The 19,666-nt window shown below is 42.3% G+C and overlaps 1 protein-coding gene across 1 annotated transcript in view; it reads right to left on the bottom strand.

The window, feature by feature from the left end:
* Positions 1 to 18,975, bottom strand: part of trit1 (tRNA isopentenyltransferase 1) — a 40,546-nt gene extending 21,571 nt beyond the window's left edge. Inside the window, 3 exon segments of the mRNA XM_031287165.2 lie at positions 3,700 to 3,840; positions 18,777 to 18,954; positions 18,956 to 18,975. Of these exon segments, the coding sequence (XP_031143025.1) occupies positions 3,700 to 3,840; positions 18,777 to 18,954; positions 18,956 to 18,975 (339 nt within the window).
* Positions 18,976 to 19,666: the final 691 nt, after the last annotated feature.

Raw genomic sequence — 19,666 nt, 5'->3', positions numbered from 1 at the left:
CATCCAGCCAATTTAATAAAATTAAGGGTTTTATTCGTGCTCGAGTCCATAGATACAGTTAATGGATAGCCTACAGGAACGGAGAACTGAAGGCTCTGTTAGCAACGATTAGCTCCGTTAGCGGTTAGCTCCAGTTAACTCCATTATAGGAGTGGATGAGACTGCCACGGAAAGGGGTAACAACCAGACTCTGATAAATGATATTCGGGGAGCTTTCACAGCGGTGTAGCCGCGGTGTTTTGTACGGTTTTATTAGTACAGTTAATCCCAAGGCAAGAACACCAGCAACATGCTACTGCTAACGGTAGCGTCTGAACCTGAAGTGGCTGCGCGAGACACACTGCGCAAGAATTCACGAGGGGAGGGGCTGGAGGCAGCTGGTCTGGGCGCGCTGTAAAAAATGTCGCCTGTCGGTACACGATCCGTTCTGCCTGCACGATCCGTTCTGCACATGCGCAAGATAATACTGTTTTACGTATCCATACGACCTGCACGATCTGTTCCACGCTAGCCTATGGCTAGCCTCCACCGGGAAGCTAACGTTAGTTTAGCTAACAGCTAATTCGGCTAACCGCTAGCTGACAGCTAGATTCAGTCTAAAATAACGTTAACTCAAACGTAATGGGAAAAGCAGGCTACAGCTAAATTAAGACTTCACAGTAATAACAATAAAGACAAGTATTGAGTGATTGTATTTTAAATGAGCACAAGTAAAGTAGAACTGACGTAACAGCTGTTATATATGTTAGGTGTTTGTTATATATGTCAACGTTTATTTTCAAGTTTTATTTTGAGGGTCTTTTAAAGTTATTACATGCTGTCTCAGCTAGCAGTTAGCCGAATTAGCTGTTAGCTAAACTAACGTTAGCTTGGCTGTTGACCGGAAGCGTGGAACAGATCGTGCAGTGTCGTAAATCCTCGTACAACCGCGCATGCGCGAACATTTTGCGCATGTGCAGAACGGATCGTGCAGGCAGAACGGATCGTGTACCGACATCGCCTATTCATGTTTTTAACACTAGGCTGCCCGCAGATGCGCCTGCTTATTAATCGGCTTGATACTGGCCGATGCCGATTATGTAAAAAATTGCCAAAAATCGGCCGGCCGATTAATCGGTCGACCTCTAATCATTTTTATATGATGTTGATAAATGTGAAGCCATTTTCATCATAGTGAGCCCAATAGGATTAATATTGCTTACATTTTAAGTAAAAGTTATCATTGTTATCATAACATTGTGCTATAAAATAGAAGTTAAGGTCTTTTGCCTTGGTATGACCTATTGTCATTTTGTGGGCAATGCTAAGGCAGAATACCGTAACTTACGAAAAAGGGTCAAAGGTCAAATTTGAGTTCAAATTTTTTTTCGTAGATAGATTAATACAGGTATACACTACAAAATGTGAAAATTACAATATTATACCTATAACTCAATTGTCAGGACATTAAGATAACTTTAAAGTCATTTTTCTCAGTTCCACACTCTGGCGAATTAAGGTCTTTTGCCTTTGTAGGGCAGTGTAGTAGTCATTTTAATATAAGGTGTGTATGAGGTGTCATTTGGTGTGGTAAATGTTCCAGACCTGACGAGGTTAAACTATCCTTTATTTTACAAAAATATTTAATTTAAATTTGTGTTTGCTTTTTGTTCTTTCCTACCCCTCATCTCATGACCTCTCTGATATATCTATGACCCACTAGAGCAGGGGTGGCGAACCTGTGGCTCTTGAGCCGTATGCGTTTCTTTGCCTGCTCCTGTGAGGCTCTTACTGTGTGGCTGGGGGCTGTGTCATTGGTTGATTGTTGTTTTTAACTTTTCTGAAACATACAGTATTTCAGATAAGTAAAAAAAAAAAACACATTTGAATGCATCTGCCAATACTGCCAATTATTTTAAAATGGAAAATAATGCAGCAGAGTTTTGAGGACAGATTCTGCAACCTGAGGAAAAACAGCGGCCACAGATCACCTTCCTCGTTAACCCTTTCACTGCTGAATCCGATTGTTTGAAAGCCCCTTTAGTGACAAATGAGTGAGAGAGTTGCTTCGAGTGGCCACAACCGAGTTCAAGCAAGACCTGAAAAGGATTGTGGATAACAAAGACTGTCAGGTTTCCCACTGAGTCAATCTAAGTGAGAAAAAAAACTATGAAAACTGCTATGTATTATGACTGTCATTAGATCTGGAAGACACTGTTGCTGTTGTAGTGTGGACGTGCATGTGTTGTGTGGCTTTTTGCTATGGTGAGTTTTTTTTTGTGGCTCTTTATACCTAACTGGTTGGCCACCCCTGCACTAGAGGGATCCTGAACCCCAGGTTGGGAATCATTGTTCTATGATAGTAATTGTTGGTCGGACAAAACACGCATTTTGAAGATGTCAACTTGGGCAACTGGGAAATCTTAGTACCCATTTTGACAACTTCCAGAATGTTATAGATCACATTAGGAATTGATTCATTGATAATTAATAATGAAAATAATCATTAGCTGTGGCACAAGAGTCAATACTGTGCTTTTATCACAAAGTCAATATCAGCCACTCAGTTGGGTTCACATCCTAACTCAACACAAAAATATCAATATTGGATTGGAATTTAAAACGACCTTCCTGCTCACACAGACAGAGCCACACCTAATTTCCCTTACTCTTTGCTTTTCTGTCGTATCAGCTCAAATCTTGCACCATTCCTTCTCTCTCCTCCTCCCTCGCCCACCTTCTCTACTCAGGGATAATCAAATAACCAGTCAAACAAGATATAGGCTCATCAGCCACCGCCACTTCCCTCCTCTCTATCTCTCACTCACACACACACACACACACACACACACACACACACACACACACACGAGGGCTGCATCACTGTGTTTGCAGAGGCAAGGAGCAGGAGAGAGAGAGAGAGAGAGAGAGAGAGAGAGAGAGAGAGAGAGAGAGTGATTGCAGCGGCGAGGAGGGAGTTTATGTGAATGGCATGTTGAGTGAAGGATTGATAGCTGATGATGTGTCATTAGGTCCTATGTCTTTCAACTTCTCGAGCTTTTCAGCCCTGAACAACTATCACAGGCACCCCCCCCCCCCTCCCCCCACCCCGATTTCCTCTTTTTCCATCCATCGTCTCTCTTTCCTGCACTACAGTTTAAAATTCTCTACGTTGCTTCTACCCCTACTAATCTGTATTCATCTCTTTCCATTTCTCCCTCTTCCCACCAGCGGGCTCGCGCTGCACTGAGCCTATTCTTGGAGCTACCGCAGCCCCTCACCGCACTGGTGAGTGTGTGTGTGTGTGCGAGAGAGGAGAGTGTGTGTGTCTGTGTCTTCCTGATCTATTAATACAGCCTCTAGTTATCGCCTCCTCTCTCCACATCTGTGTGACGGCCAGTGTCTGCGGGAGGGTGTGACTGGCCAGAGCGTGTGTGTGTGTGCATGGACTCCTCTATAAATATCGTCTCTAGTCATCTCTTTCTTCTCAATTTCAGTGCAACATCTGCAGCAAGACATGCTGACAAAACAAGGACATGACATCTTCTTACACACACACACACACACACACACACACACACACAACCAATTAGAATTCTTTCCCTACAGTTACCACTTAATAATCTGGGAGGGAAGATGTGACTGGGTGATGGCAGCGTGTGGAGATGTGTTACGGAAAACATTGTTCCTCTGCTTTCACACGTTTCTAGGAAAGGATATTAGAGCCAGAGCTTTGTTCCTGAAGTCCACTACTGTGTAGCTGCTAACCAACGGGTCCACAAAGCTGATCATGTGATGTCTGCACTGGGCGCGCTCCTCAGCTGTCACCTTATTGGTGATGATGTCGAGGCCCTGGTACACCTGAAGGGGATGCAAAAGAACCACAAAAAAAATGATCAAGTTATTGAGAATCATTATTAAAAAAGAAATACGATCATATAAGAACATATATGGATGAGATAAAAAATGTCAATTGTAACAGCAATTGCATAAAATTCTCAAAGTCTACATTAATGCACTAAATGAACGGAAGTTTAATGTTAGTTCTTCGTCCTAGAAAGCATGAATCCTTGGACAACACTGGAATAAAATTTATTATCCATACAACAAAACAGGCAGGAGATTGAAATTTGTGCTAGCGATGGTGTGTGTGTGTGTGTGTGTGTGTGTCAAAAGCTGGGAGCAGGCTGTTCTGGAGTAAAGAATGAGGAGCGCTGTATGTCGTCCATGTGAAATGGCTCTTACCATTTCGCAAATTATGATACACACCTCCTCTGTCCATTTTTACCATCTACCAGCGAGGGGACTCGCTCATGTAATTTGACAGCTGGATGTCACATACAGTAGTCAGAGGAGGTGTGCAAATTATGATACACACCTCCTCTGTCCATTTCTATCATCTACCAGCGAGGGGACTCGCTCATGTAATTTGTCAGCTGATGTCATATACAGTAGTCCGTCATGATTTTCACACAGTCAATAGTGGAGAGTTTTAAAAAGGATGTGTCGGGTTGAAGAGAGCTTTCTGACTTGTCTTTCTAGACGCCCGTTTTGTCCTTTAGACTTCAAAGTCTTGTTTTCCTTTGTTCCTTGTCCTTGATCATTCTGAAAATCCAACCCTGATAAGAATCCATTTGGAGTTTATGAGCCCTTCCTGATTAATGTCTGTTTCTGCATTTGTTACATGGACTGGAGAAAACTGACAGACAAGCTGCTGACAGAGGTTATTGACCAGCTGCTAACACCTTATTCAATAAAAACTGGTGTATTTGAGACATGTTTCGATGCCATCAGGTTGGTGGATCAGTTAAAAATATTGCAAAAGATGAAAGGAAAAAAAAAAAAAAAAAAAGAGAATGCAGACATGGTATATAACTGTATTATTAGGTCATGGTAAGTTCAAAGCTCAACAGTAAAAGAGCAGTTCAGAAACATGGCATTGGTGCATTTACTGTGCTGCAACATAAACACATGGAAGTGTCGGTTCATCTGTCAAATCAATTGGTTCAAACCACTTTGATGTAAATGGGTACTGCAGATGGAGCAACATCCTAGGCCAAGCTAGTACAACAGCATTTTGACTTATTTTTATTGGTTTTACAATTTACCATGACCAATAATCAGGTTGTAGATATCAACAACAAAATATCAACATCTATCTCAGTCTACCATCAACCATTCAATGCATGTGTGTGTGTGTGTGTGTGTGTGTGTGTGTGGCTCAGAAAGTGGTGAGCAGTCAGCCTTGTTGATTGCCAAGAAAACTTTATAAATCCCCTTTGAGTCAAAAACTTCACAAACAATTGTATCTGTAGGCTGAAACCTCTGGTTGGATTCATCCTTGAATTGAGTAAAAAGAAGGAGCGTGGTGAAGCGCTTTCTTGTTCAATAATTCAGAGTAGGAAAATACAGAATTTCGTCAGCCGACAGCCGGCTATTGGCTACTGAAGCACAGTCCCAAATGAATACACAAGTATTATTTTTACAGCCTGAAAGAATTCAAAATCTGTGTGAAGTAAGGTCAGCTGGTATGGGTGGTAGTGGAAAGATGAGAGAGGCCAGTAACGCACATAAAAGTGTTTTTCTTTTTAGAGTTGTCAATATTAGAGGCTTAGGATTTGAAAGCACACCTACCTGCAACCTGAATGGACCAGGGGTCTGTTTCAGGAAGGAGGTTTAACAAACTCCGAGTCTAACCCTGATCTCTGAGTTGATTTACCCTGAGATGGGAAACTCTGAGTTTTCGGTTCCAGAACAGCTGATTTGAGTTGGTTCAATCAACTCAGAGTAGGTTCACTCAGAGTTAAGCGCGTGCACCACCACAATAAAAAGGCAGCATGAATGGAGCCATGATACTACGATTCACCATGGTAACAACCACAAACAAACTGGTCGGCGCACATGCACAGAGTTTGAACATGTATTTCGTTAAAAAAAAGCAACATAGCGGCTGCTGCAAAAGAGAGAGAATTGGTGTGAGAGGAAATTGCTGCTCGAGTCAATGCGTAACCATTGACAGTGTATTCATTTCATATTTAATCACAGGTAACCAATATATATATTACTGGTGAAAACTGGAATGGTATTACACCTATAATTTCATTTAGGTGCAATCCTGTGGGCGAAAAAGCAAGCTACTACTAATTACATTCTGAGGCTGCAGCACCATGATCATTAACAGAATATAATTTATAATCATTTATTTCTTTTTAATGGCTCTCACTGGTTTGTGTCCAGGGAACACTACAAAAACATTTAAAAAAATGTTTCAGAGCGAGGCACACTCTTCTGACGGCTCTGCATACATGTGGCTTTACTAATATGATCCGCATCACCAATGTTGTAAAGAAAACTGCCGTACACATAATGCGACACAAAGAATCTGCTGGGATGTAAAAGCATGTCCACGATGGTGGATGTTAGTGATATGAGAACGGATAAGGTATCTACATATCTAATCGACTGTGAAGAAAATACCTCTCAAATCGGTTATCTGGAAATGAAAATACATTTAGTCGGGACTCATATCATCTCCCGACGTAAACTCTGTGAAGTACACAGCTTTTTCATCAACGGGATCGTCGACAAAAGGACATGCAACGTTTGAGAAAAAAACGTTTTATAATCTGCCATAAACCAATACGTTTTTTTATTCATACAGATAAACTGCACTAAAATGCACCTGATACAGACTGAATGAATGAGGAAATGAAAGAGCACTGTGTCAGAGGGGGGAGACTGAGAGAAACTCTAGGTTTCTTGAAGAAAACCTGCTCCCGACCAGGTTAGGTTCACAGCCTCAGTTCCCATAGTAACTGACTCTGAGGTTAAGTTACCTCTCTTTCTGAAACGGGCTGGAGTTACCCCTCTCTCTCAGGTTTGATTAACCTCCCTTTCTGAAACGGAAAACCCAGAGTTCCCCTCATTTCAGGGTTAACAAACTCAGAGTTGTCACTAAACCTGCTTTCTGAAACGGACCCCAGTTAGTTAAACTAGGGATGTCACAACATGTAGTAGTCGATATCAATACCAGTGAAAAAATAAAAACATAATAAATCCCATTATACATGTACTTCAGGATAAGAATAACACGGATAAAGGGCCATCCACACCAAGAACTATAACGGTAACTATAAATATATAGTTTTAAAATCATGATCACTCAAGTGGATGGTGTCAACACCACAACTGTAATGACGACAGTGGCGAAGGATATCCTTGTGATCACTTTCAGCAATTTGATGAAGGATAGAAACACTGACAGCCAATCAAAATCCATCGGCATTTACAAGGTGGCACGGCAGATGACACTGCAGTGAGATGACATTTATAAAAAGGATTGGCTTTTCCTTTTTGCTTTTGTAAAACAGAATTAAAATCAAACTAATGTATGAACCAGAGCACTCCAGAATACGAAGGTGTATTTGTCTCACACAGGTGGGTCAGTGGCGTGGGCGTGACTTTTCCACTCGGTGGGGCTGTGACCCTTTAGCTCTGTGTAATTTTGTATTTTTAAACATTAGTACTCTGAAAGTATTTTTCATGTCACACAAATCACTGAGAGTGAATCTTGTGTTTTGGATGTTATTATCATACTGTCAGTGATGTGTCAGTGGTTTTGTTCTGGTGCTCTGTGCAGATCTGACACCCGCCCACCTGCTCTTCTCTGGAGCTCTTTTCGCCTCTGTTGCCTGGCAAAGGCAGCGGCGTTGGCAGCACGTCCTCAGGGACCGCCGATAGACAATAACCTTATGTTTTTGGTTTGTAAAATGTACACAAATTCCCGAATATGTCGGATATTTCTACAGGTATTCCTTTAATCTTAAGTTGCAACATCTGCTGTATTAGTGTATCGTGTATTATCATCTGGAGCATGCAGTTGGTGCTTGACGCCACTGTTTACAGATTGTTTCCGTTCAGCAGTGTGGATGATGACATGGTTATAGTTATGGTTATAGTTATGGTTCTTGGAGTGGACGGCTCTTAACACTTGAGAGGGTTAGAAAATGACACTGAAGAAAGAGTGACATGACATCGGTTGCCATGGCATCCCTAAGTTAAACACACAGTGGTTTGGTTTCTTTTTAACTGACTAATTGGAGGTAACCTTAGCTTATTGAGCTAACGTTGGCTAATTAAGCTAACATTAGCTAGCTACAGCTGATATAATCTGCAAGCAAAACCGACGGTCGCGGCAAGAAATGAGAAACCTGCTTTTGTCTATCTCTGTCTGAAAACAAAGACCCATTGTTGCACGGGTTACTAAGAATAGACAGACTGATCTCATGAAGTGGCGTATGTACGACACGCCAATTCGTATGCCATTGTTGGCGTGTTATCAAGACGCATACTCGTTTTGTAGCGTGTTTATCAATGCCGTTTGGCCTCCATTGACTTACATTACCTTGCGATTGTGTGTGAATTGACGCCGTAGCGAGTAGTATGAAAGGGCGAAAATCCACGTAGGGAGGCTGGGGGTCAGGGCTTGAGAATGATCAATTTATTTTGCCCCCCCCAATGTATTACTCCAAGGTTATCATAGTTTTTAAAATGATCTTCCTTCCTAGTTTCAGTTGCACTTTCTAATTGTATTTAGCTTTTTTTTTTTTACAAACAGTTTCAGTTCTTTATTTGGGCCAGACAGTTACAGACATAAGTCTGTGTGTAAGTGTCCTGTCAGAGTAAGGCATAACGTGTAATCGAGATCCAGAAAACACAATTTTGTTTCGTCTTTGTTTTTCAGCTTAGGAAGTGTTTTGGGCTGCAAGGCGTGCCCACATCCTCTTCAATACCTCCTAACGTTGTTACCAATCGTCTTCCACTAGTCTAAATCTTATGTTTCAATGCAACAACCTTACAGTTTTACCCAACATACATGCCTTGGGTGATGAATACAGCTCTGCAGGTTATCGGTCTCATCCTTGGTGAAAGTGTGTGTGTGTGTGTGTGTGAGTTGCGTGTACTTCACCAAATGTTACACAGCACCACGGCACGCCAAAAGTGGGGAGCAGGGCAGGGCAGGGCAGAAAAACCCAGCCGGATAAATTATTCACAGCTTCTTTGCACGACACCACTGTCAGCCAAGGGAGGGATGGATGCATGAATGGATGGACAGATGAAGGAGATGGAGAGCAGATGAAGGTTTGGAAAGAGGGTTTTTTTTTTTTTTTTTTTGGGTAAGAAAAGGAGCGTTGGAGAGAACGAGAGCGAAAAGAAAAGGAACACACAGAAGAGGAGACAGAAGAGTGTTGTGTGCTTGTTACAGAGAACAGGATGCTTCCTGACAAATTTGCACACATTATCCACCACAACCCCTCCTATGCCATCACTGCTCTTTCTCTCTCTCTCTTGCTCACACACACACACACACACACACACACTGCAGTAAAGACAGAATGGCAGGTAGCAGAAGGATGGCAGAATGATGGTGAGAAAAAGACGGACAGATACTGAGATGAAGGTTGGCATCGGGTTGGTTGTGTGTGTGTGTGTGTGTGTGTGTGTGTGTGTGTGTGTGTGTGTGTGTGTGTGTGTGTGTGTGCATGTGTCAGAGAGAGATACAGAGAGACAGTGAGTAAGGGTCATGTGTGTCTCATTAACCCACACATCCTCACATGATGAAAAGACAAAAGCTCTCTTTAAAACACACACATTCCTTTTTTTTTTCTCTTTTTTGGACTACTCGTCTGCTCTGGTTTAAAAGTTTAGATTTCATGACAACTGGGCAAACTCTGTTGATATGACTGACAGCTACGGAACAGCTACTAAATTGACCTTTTTTTTTTTTCCACTCTCCTTTTTATCTCCATGCTTTCTTTCACGCACTGACTGACAGCCCCTGGATCTCCCAAAGCTGGCCTTTCTTTCTCTCCAGCAGTAGTGAAGTTTCCTCTCTTCCATCTGTCCTCCTCCCCCTCATCCATTTTTACCTGAAACTGAGAGAACCACAGCTTACCGTTATGTAAGCACCACTCAATGTATGTATGTACTCGTGCGAGAGTCTTGCAAAAACAGATTGTGATTTTAATTTCGCCTTAACGAGGACAAAGAGACCAGAGAGTAGAAGTGGACCGGAGTGTAAATCAGAAAAATGAAAAGAGCCACTTGAGTAGAATCCATCTGAGGCCCAAACAGAACAAGAACACGTATCAGTATGTAGCATGTATGGAATTGCTAGCATGAACAACATTTCTAGGAGGAGGACGGATATTTTAACTGTAAAGAGATGAAACAATTCCCCGGTCTGATAAACTGTGTTTTTTTTTCTCTCCATATATGTTCCTGTCTCAATGTGCTGTTTCACTTCATTATCATCAATGAAAAAAAATTGAGGGAAGTTGCTGAGGAAATGTTTCAGAGATGCGCTCATAACATTCAGATTTTCTAATTCCAAACGTTGTAATTCACACCGATGTATTTCAATGGAAACCCAGCTATTGTGGGTTCAGCTGCCTTCTCCTTCCTGTCTTGCTTTTAAATGGATGTGAATGGATGTGACCGTGTGGCTTGTGTGCGAGTAAGGGAGGAATGAGTGTGAGTGTGTGTGTGTGTGTGTGTGTGTGTGTGTGTGTGTGTGTGTGTGTGTGTGTGTGAGAAACAATGAGCTCAGTGTTCGAGCTCTGCAGAGCCTGCAGCCGGCCTGCTTGGCCAACCTTACGCCCTGCACGAGACAGCTGTTCCTCTGCCACATAAATAAGGGGGGAGCCTGGCCAAATGAAAGAAAGAGGGCAAGAGAGACAGAGAAGGGTGAGGAAAAAAGAAAGAGACGGAGAGAACAAACACTCATTGAGACATGAAATCAGATTCAGAGAAAGCCAAAAGCAGATCAAGGGGAATAAGGCAGACCTTTAAGAGTAGTGTTAGACCAATGTATCGGTTTGCCAGTATTAGTATTTTATGTACTTACAAAATACCAGAGATTTCAGAACAGAGATGAACATACTATAGCCTATGTAAAAGATCTAAAAAGTTAGCTTCATTTTCTGTGTATTTCATTTTCCTTGTATAATTATTTAGTTAGATACTGACCTGATTGATCAGATTAAGTGGGCACGATATCTCTGATCCACATACAGTGTTGTATTCCACTCTGTTCCTTTAACTTTAGCACAAAGACTAAATCAAATTAGGGCTGGGTATCGGTGCTCGATACCGCTAAAGCTTTGTGTATATTCGGGCAAGACACCGTAAATGGCGCACGAACTATGAGCATGCATGGAGAAGTTTATGCTCAACGCATCGTAAACACCGACATACCGCCAACCATTGCATTCTTACTGTCGCTCGGCCGAGCGTGTTGAAATGGAACGCGCGGCGAGTGCAGTTACAAAAATACAGAGGTGCACGGCCACGAGCCGCGACAACTTCGCGGAGCATTCGCGCTGTACGCGAAAGACTCGTTGACCTCATTTTGTGGCTCGGCACTGTGGCTCTTTAGCTCAGTCGCTAGTCTATATACACAACGTTCCACTTCCGGGATGTCTCCGGTGCCACCGGAAATTCCGCCGGATGTCCCTGGATGAATCTGAGTTTTCTGTTGCACGACTAAAACAACCTTTGAACATACACGTTCCACCAAAACAAGTTCCTTCCCGAGGCTATTTTGCAGAGGCGCTGTTGCTCCGTGCAGCATTTAGCGCCGCCCAAGACGAATGTGATTGGTTTAAAGAAATGCCAATAAACCAGAGCATATGTTTCTCCCATCCCGGAATGCTGTGACTCAGTTTATTCAAAAGGACATAGTTGTACCATTGACTCCTGTCTCATAACTCTTTGCAAACCATTCCTCCTTTGTATAGCAGTTCATACTCCGACAGAGGGGGATATAAAAGTGAACGGTTCAGCATAGCCAATAAGCTAAAATGGCACCCTCCATTTTGGACTTTCTTGCTCTCCATTCCCCCAAAGGTCAGCACTGTCAGCACGGCTTGCTATTGGTCAACTGAGCAAATTTAGTGGTCAAAGTTCACCAATTTGAACTCGAAACGAAACACTCCCATGGATTTACTTCTCCCTTGCGAGTAAGTCCAACAACTGCAGGGATTAGATTGGGGCGAATCAATTTCAGCACAGAATGTCTCTGTAATAAATGCACGTGACCAGGCCTTTATACGGGCTGGGTGTGCTGGTGTGTCTGTCGTTATGAGGATGCAGAGTGAGAAACCTTACGCTATGATTAAAATTTGCGAAAGCATAAATAGAATGTTTACTGAACATTTGTCTTACACATAGCAGAATGATTTCAATCAGCCGCACAAAGAGAGGTTTGCAATTTTTTTTAATTTTGGAAAAAAAAGATGACTGGTATCAGATCTGTACTCAGAACTGATACACTGAATTTAAGTATGGGAATATACGTTTTTGGGGAGAAAAAGTCAGATCAGTGCATCCCTATATCCCCTATCCCAATAATGAAAGTCAGTTCTTCACCAAAGGCCTATTATGTGCTACAATTTTCATTTCATGAATAGTTTTGGTTTCAGGGATTTCATGATGATAAACTTGCATTTCAGTTTTCTCCAAAGAAAAACATGATCTGGGGAAAATGCTTTTTAAAGTTACAATTTTTTGCATGAAAATTGTAACTTTAGAGAAATAATGTACTGCCTCTAAATGGCAAAATGTTGAAAGCTTTGATCAAAGACAATAGCAGGGTCAGTTGTAGTCAGTCGACTCTGGTCCAGAAAGAAAGACGGTACAATTCATCATTATCCTGACCCCTGGACTCTTCCCTTTACACATTCAACAGCCAGACTGTAAGCTGCATTGCTTTATTTTCATCCTTTCCTGTGAATACTTTCCTCCATTACACTTACCACAAAATACCCATCTGTCTATTTTCTCGTTTTACCCCTTCTCTCCTTCCCCCTCAAGGCACCATCCTTCAACAATTTATCCCTCCATCTTCCTCTGCTCTCTCTGTCTCTCTGTGGGGAATGGCCCAGTAATGCCAGACTAATAAATCATTCATGGCGTTGTTCCCCCCTCTCCCCCTCCTCCGCTTCCTCCGCTTCCTCCATCCTGCCATCCTCCTTTCCCTCGCTGCTTTACTGTAGCGGTGACCGCATCACCACACCCGCAGACTGCATATATTTACACACACAACAACAAAAATAAGAGTTAATCAGCCCTCTTTTTTGGCTTGCTCCTACACAGGCTTATATTACTTAAAAAGATGCATCATAAATCGGATGTGGGAGGCAGCATCGCCTGAGTTACAATACAAACAGATACGTCAAAGCCCAGACAGGTCATAGCCACACCAGACAGATAGAGTGGGAGGGGAGAGAGAGAGAGCGAGAGATGCACACAGAGCGGGAGAGAGGGAGAGAGAGGGAGAAGGGATGACTGTGAGTGAATTAGAGGGATATAGCACATAGCTGCACAGTATTTGAGCGTAGGGTGTGTTTAATACGTAGATAAGCAGTTGGTGGCGATGTGTTTGTATGTGTGTAACAACCTCTTGCCAATAATAAGCATAACCTTTAAAAGAATAAGCCCCCCCCCCTTCACAGCGGTCAAATCAGTTGGCTACAAGACCATCACGTTTCCAAATTTACGACTAAAAAGGCAAATCAGTGTTGGAGTTTTTACAAAGAAGACCTCCTTCATTCCACTTTTATGGGACTACAAGGGTCAAGATGACACATGACAGCTTTCCTGCTGTCCAGGCCAATTTCCCACATTCAACACACGACGACAAGCCTGACAAATTGCCTTTCCTTTGTCTCAACGTTCAGTTCTCATGTGAGAGAATGCGGCAGCGCCTTCTTTCATAAGTGCAAAAAGCAAAAAGGGTCACCGGCCAGCAATACTTTCAACAGCCCCACAAGCAATGGTGCACACATGTGCATGACCTGTTAAATTGCCCTTTAGGACCTCTGATGGCCCTTCAGTATGATACCCGCACAGCCCCCCCCCCCCCCCACACACACACACAATTCAAACACACCCCTTTTTTACACCCTGCACTGAAACCATTTATTTTGTGGCGACGATGTGTTAATAGTTAATGCATTGAACACTCGACAGCGAGTAAGCATGAGAAATCTGCTCATGCACGAAAAACACGTCGTGCGCAAACTTGTTTGTTTGGAGGGTGGAAAACTGTTGAATAATTAAAATCTTTCATGAAGTATTATTAACAGAACCATGCTGGTGGTTTTGTGTGATTTAGCCAATCTATTCATAATCTGAGTAGACTTTGCATTACTAATGATCAATCTACATTCATTTCCTACCTTCAACTGTTATCCATTCATTTCACTATTACATGTAAAATCACAATATTACAAAATCCCAATACATAATTTATATTAATTTTTCAGACCCTCCAACTTACTAAGTAAGTAAACTTTAGTTGCAGGTGTTAAGATTGTGTCATTACAAAGTGCAAGAAGCGACAGACATGGACAGCCTCCACACTGCCAATATCGGTGAAATGAAGAGCGAGACAGGGAACTCCACAGTATATTTCACTGATGTAATGTGCAGCAGAACATAAACAGGGCATCGTTTTTGAACGATGATCCCAGCTCTGAGTAAACTGGTCTAGTGGTTCAGTCTCTCACCTCTTGAAGTGCACTCACTCTATCCCCTTACTGTCACTGCCCATGTCAAATGTTTCTTCATACCAATAATGCTTTGCAAAGTGGAAGTGCCTAGATAAATGGTCCTATCCCCTGAGCTGACACTTGATTAACACATGGCAGTCCGTTTCAGCTCATCAAAGGCCTGATTCGGTCAATTAAATCCTACAGCTTGTGCATATCAAACAATCAGTGCAACAATAGCTCAAGACCTGGATATGATGTAGTATTATTACACATAGATACATTTCTCAAGATGTCCACTTTGGCTGTAAAAGTTTTATCTGCTCTAACTTTAAAGTTGCGTCCCTATTAATCCACCAAAGCAAAGTCTAAATCTCTCCACACACCACCCTACAGTACCTCTACCCTACCAGAGTTTTACTGTTTTTGCATGCATCGTCCAACCATTCTCAAACACTCTTTGGAAGCCAGAGACACAAGCAAGCCACATTATACACCCTAGACATCCATTAAAAAATATTTCCCGGGGCGGCCTCTGGCTCACCCAGTCAGAGCGTTCGCCCCATGTTGGCCGAGTCCTGCAGCGGCGCGGGTTCGAATCCGACCTGCTGCCCTTTGCTGCGTGTCATCCCCCATCTCTCTCCCCCTTTCCTGTCTATCCACTGTCACTCTATAATAAAAGGGAAAAGCCCCAAAAAAATAATCTTTAAAAAAAATATATAAATATATTTCCCAATGATACAGGTTATCACTACTAAAGTGTGGGTCTTTAATAGCTCAAATTGGGATCTTTGAAATTTCAAATTTTAACCTCTCAAGAGCTCTTTAATGCTACCTGTATATTAACCAAAGTCTATTTTACTGTAAACCGAAAAATAAACAGAGAAAAACTATCTTTTTCAAAATAAAACTGGTAAGTTTGCACAGCAAGAAGAGGAACCTCAGGGAAAGAGTCCAGACAATGTGTTGTACTACTAACTCAGTTTCAGAATGCATCTAATTAGGAATATGGTGCACGGAAACCAAATACTTAATAACTTTGAGACTTTCCAGACTCACAGGGTAACCAGTGACACAATTTGGCTACATACAGAGGAGAGGGGATAGTCCCAGTGAGGACTGTAACACCTAAAAATCACACACACATACTGTACGTGCATACATTTTCCTATAATTCCAACTTCTAGGGAGTGAGAGAACAGGGACGTTTTTGCTGGAAGCCTCTGAAGGGACCCCCCGCTGCTCTCTGGAGCCCCACTTTGGGAGCCACGGGTTTACACTATTTGGCAGTGCCTCATTCACTGACAGTACAGCCGAGCACTTGTGTGCGCGCCATAGATAGCATGTTCATTTAATGAGTGAATAATATCCCCCTGCATGTCCAATGAACTGTGGGTTGAGGGCATGGGCCGGGGACAGGAGGGGGTGAGGATAACACAATAGGAGTGTTAGGGAGTGTGGGAACCGATTCTCCCCGGGACAATAGACACTTCCCAGTGGCCACAGCGTGCCCATTCACTATCAGCTGCTGGGCCGGCGTAGCACGGCGCTGAATATGCACCAGCTCAGCACAATGCTGCTTTCTCCCAAACAAGACCAGACTGTTTCCTATCCCAAAGACAACACAGGGCAGCTCTAGCCTATACACAGCCTCATTCTCACATAAGCAGTCTCTTTCTCACTCACCCTACGTCCGCATGTCTCTCTCGCTGTCACACACACCAACAGGAGGGTAGCAACAAGGCCGGGGATTGTGGAGATAGGCTGGGGCTGCCGTGCCGTTAACTAGGCCACTGTTTCTCTCCACCAGGGCTGCTGGTCGTTGAGATATTCTGGGCTGAAATGTTATTAGCGTAACCCAGTTTACCGAGTACCAGTTGATTGCTGGAAAAGGCGCTCCCCCAGGAGGGACACACTCTCTCTCAAGGACAATGCACACCAAGAAGGAGGGGGAGGAAAGATGGTGCTGAAACAGGAGCAAGGTGATGAAAGAGAGAATGATTGTGCGGTCAGAAGGAATCACTGCTGGTCACTGCATGGCTGATTTGGATGAAGTGGAGTTGCTGTGTGTGTCCACTCTGTGCTCTGGTGTGACCCAGACTCAATCCTGTACCCAACTTTTTTTTGTGTGTGTGTGCCCTTTGGTTTCTGAGGCAACAGAGCCTGAGAACCAAAAGGGAGGGTGGGGCTGAGAGGGAGGGAGAGAGAGAGAGAGAGAGAGAGCGAGAGAGAGAAAGAGAGGAGAGGAGCAAAGAAACGCAAGCCTGAGTTTTTTTAATGTCACTGCGATGAGAGACACACACACACACACACACACACACACACACACACACACACACACACGGAAGTGAGAATGTATTCTCCTGTGACATCTGTTGTCATACAGCTCTAAGATCTCCCTGCTTATTTTATATATAGTAGTTGAATATTTTATACATATTTCTTCTTTCTATAATTTCTATATATTGTTGTATATTGTAGTATAATGAATACACTGGGAGCAACTGTAACGTAACCCAATTTCCCCCCGGAGATCAATAAAGTATTTCTAATTCTGATTTTACAGTATCTAAACAACACAATATAACATTTGAACTACAAGTACATTTTAACTACTACAAAAAACAAATGTGACTCTGTATGTATGTATATTTAGTCCTAATAATCGCCGTCACATTTATCCTCCAGGCAAATTGCTGTTTATTTTAACCCTCGTGTTGTCTTCCCGTCGACCTGCAACTCTTTGTTTTTCTGGGTCAAAACGTAAAGCTGAAATTGGTCGACACTTTTTCTCACTTTTCCCGACGTTTATCTCACTTTTTCCGATGTTTTTGTCTGGGTTTTTTTTTTTTTTGCTTTTTTGACGTTTTTGTTCTTTTTTTTAAATCTTTTGTTTAGACATTTTGTCCATTTTTTCAATGTTCTTGTATTATTTTTTTTTTCTTCAAAATGCTATAAAATTGAATGAAACACCCAAATTCAATGAAAGTAGTGAACTGATCATTTATTTTACGGAACCATCCGTGTTATTTTTTTTTATTGTTTTGACAATGTGTTTTTTTTTATATAGAAACTTTTTTGAAAACGGGTCAAATTTGACCCGAGGACAGCAGGAGGGTTAAAGTTGCCAAATCTATCTTGAATATTTGTCTCTGCAATAACTGTATTTAATGTTGCTAACACTGTTATCTGCTATCTTATTTATCATGGGTTTATCATGGGAAGTTGTTTCTTCCCATGATTATTGACTATATGTATGAAATAGATTGATTTTATTCTTTTTTTTCTTGCTCCATATTGTATATAGTAGATGCTCATAATGTATATAGTATTCTAGCTTTTTACAGTAACTTATCTATGCTCTGCATCCAATCGTGTACTTTCCTTTGCTGCAGTGACATTTCAGTTTGAAGTATCTTTTTTTCTCTTCATCATATGATTGAGATCAACTTCAGGATTTCACTGAAGTGTGCGTGCTGATGTCTCACCAAACAAGATTTAACAATAATGTTCTTTAAATGGTTTACACTTCACCCCCTCACTAAACCATAATAAAAAACATGCTTGTTCTCATCAATTTAGACACCACAACCTTGCTTCTTATCACATTGCCATGCCTGTCACCGAAAGCCAAAAAATATTTGATTAATAGCTAGCCCCCATCTGTTGTTGTCAAGTTTATTGTCTTCACCATGACCAAGAGATATAAGATAAGCTGTCATAAATGAACTAATAGGAGTTGTTTGATTTCCATGATCTCTATTTCTTTTGATTGTGTTTTTTTTTCTTCTAAAAGGCTTAAAGAAGACTTTATCTTTCCTTGACTTAGTGTATTCAAACTGACTTCTAGAGAAAGACAGACTGTGCTGCTGTTGTCTTCTTGTCCTGCTGTGTGGACCTGAAGTGAGGTGTAGTGTTGGATACGAGTCAGTGCAGACCTGTTCATGGTGGAGGAATGGTCGCATTAGAATCACAATTGACTGCTCATTCTGACTTACGATTTAGCTAACGCCTGCTGCTACCTTGCGCAGTAGCATTGAGCTAATTACAGCCTACTCATTCAGAAACACAGAGATAGAGGACAGCCTGCTAGCTTGTATTCGGCTCTGCATTCATTTGACTGAACAGCAGATGTTTTATTCTGCTTTACTCGACTTATTTCAATCACCAGAGTGTCATCAAGTGCATTATGACTGCCATGTCAAGGACTCCATGCGCCTTTCCTCGTGGTAACAGTCGTCCTACCTGCATGGAGTCGGCGCTGATGATTTCTCCCTGAAGCCGTCTTCCGATCTCGATCGCCAGCTTGGACTTTCCGGTGCCGGTAGCTCCCAAAATCACCACTAACGACGGGGCCATCGCTCTCCTTAAGGCACACTGCACGCTACCAGCGGACGCCGCCATGATGCTGCTTCCTCGGCGCCCAGCTGACGGCAGCGCGCATGCGCAGTGGGCATTGAGCTGAAGGGGGGGGTTCTGTTACTAGGCAACAGGCAGCCGTTACTGTGGCAACATCGATTGATGGGGATAATGTAAAGGGTTTCATCTTATGATGAGACTAAATACGTGTAATTATTTTCACTTTGTAGCCTTACTGGTGTAAACTAAACGCTCGGATTGGTACCTGCAGCTTTTCATGTTAATAAACTGGATCAAAACCAGTTCAGTAAAAAATGTATCCTCAGTCAATAACTTAACTATGTATATGAACTGAACAGACTCATCTCTCCTTATTGATGCATTTGTGAACAGATCAGACTGTTGATAACATTTATGTTTATAAAATGCATTCACATGGAGGATGGCAGCATAGTTATAACCGTTTCTATGGAAACTGTGGGAGCTCTGCAGCAGTGAGCAAAGATGCTTGTTGCCATGGCAAAGATGCCAGAATCAGTTACCTTAGAGACTGCTTAAAACAAATGGCGGATGGGGAGAGGGAGATGTGTGTTCACTCGTACAGGTGGTTTCAATGGAAAACAAATGTGTGCGCATTACAATAATACTCTGATCCAGTTCAAAACAAGGCACTGGGTTTAATTGTAGGTATGTCCAGCTAGAAATGAAATCATATACAGCTAGATGATAATTCTGTGTGTGTGTGTGTGTGTGTGTGTGTGTGTGTGTGTGTGTGT

The sequence above is a fragment of the Sander lucioperca genome, chromosome 16 (genome assembly GCF_008315115.2).
Source record: "Sander lucioperca isolate FBNREF2018 chromosome 16, SLUC_FBN_1.2, whole genome shotgun sequence".
Lineage (NCBI taxonomy): Eukaryota > Metazoa > Chordata > Actinopteri > Perciformes > Percidae > Sander > Sander lucioperca.
Note: the sequence above shows the minus strand (reverse complement) of the source record. Positions and strands in the feature narration are given on the sequence as shown.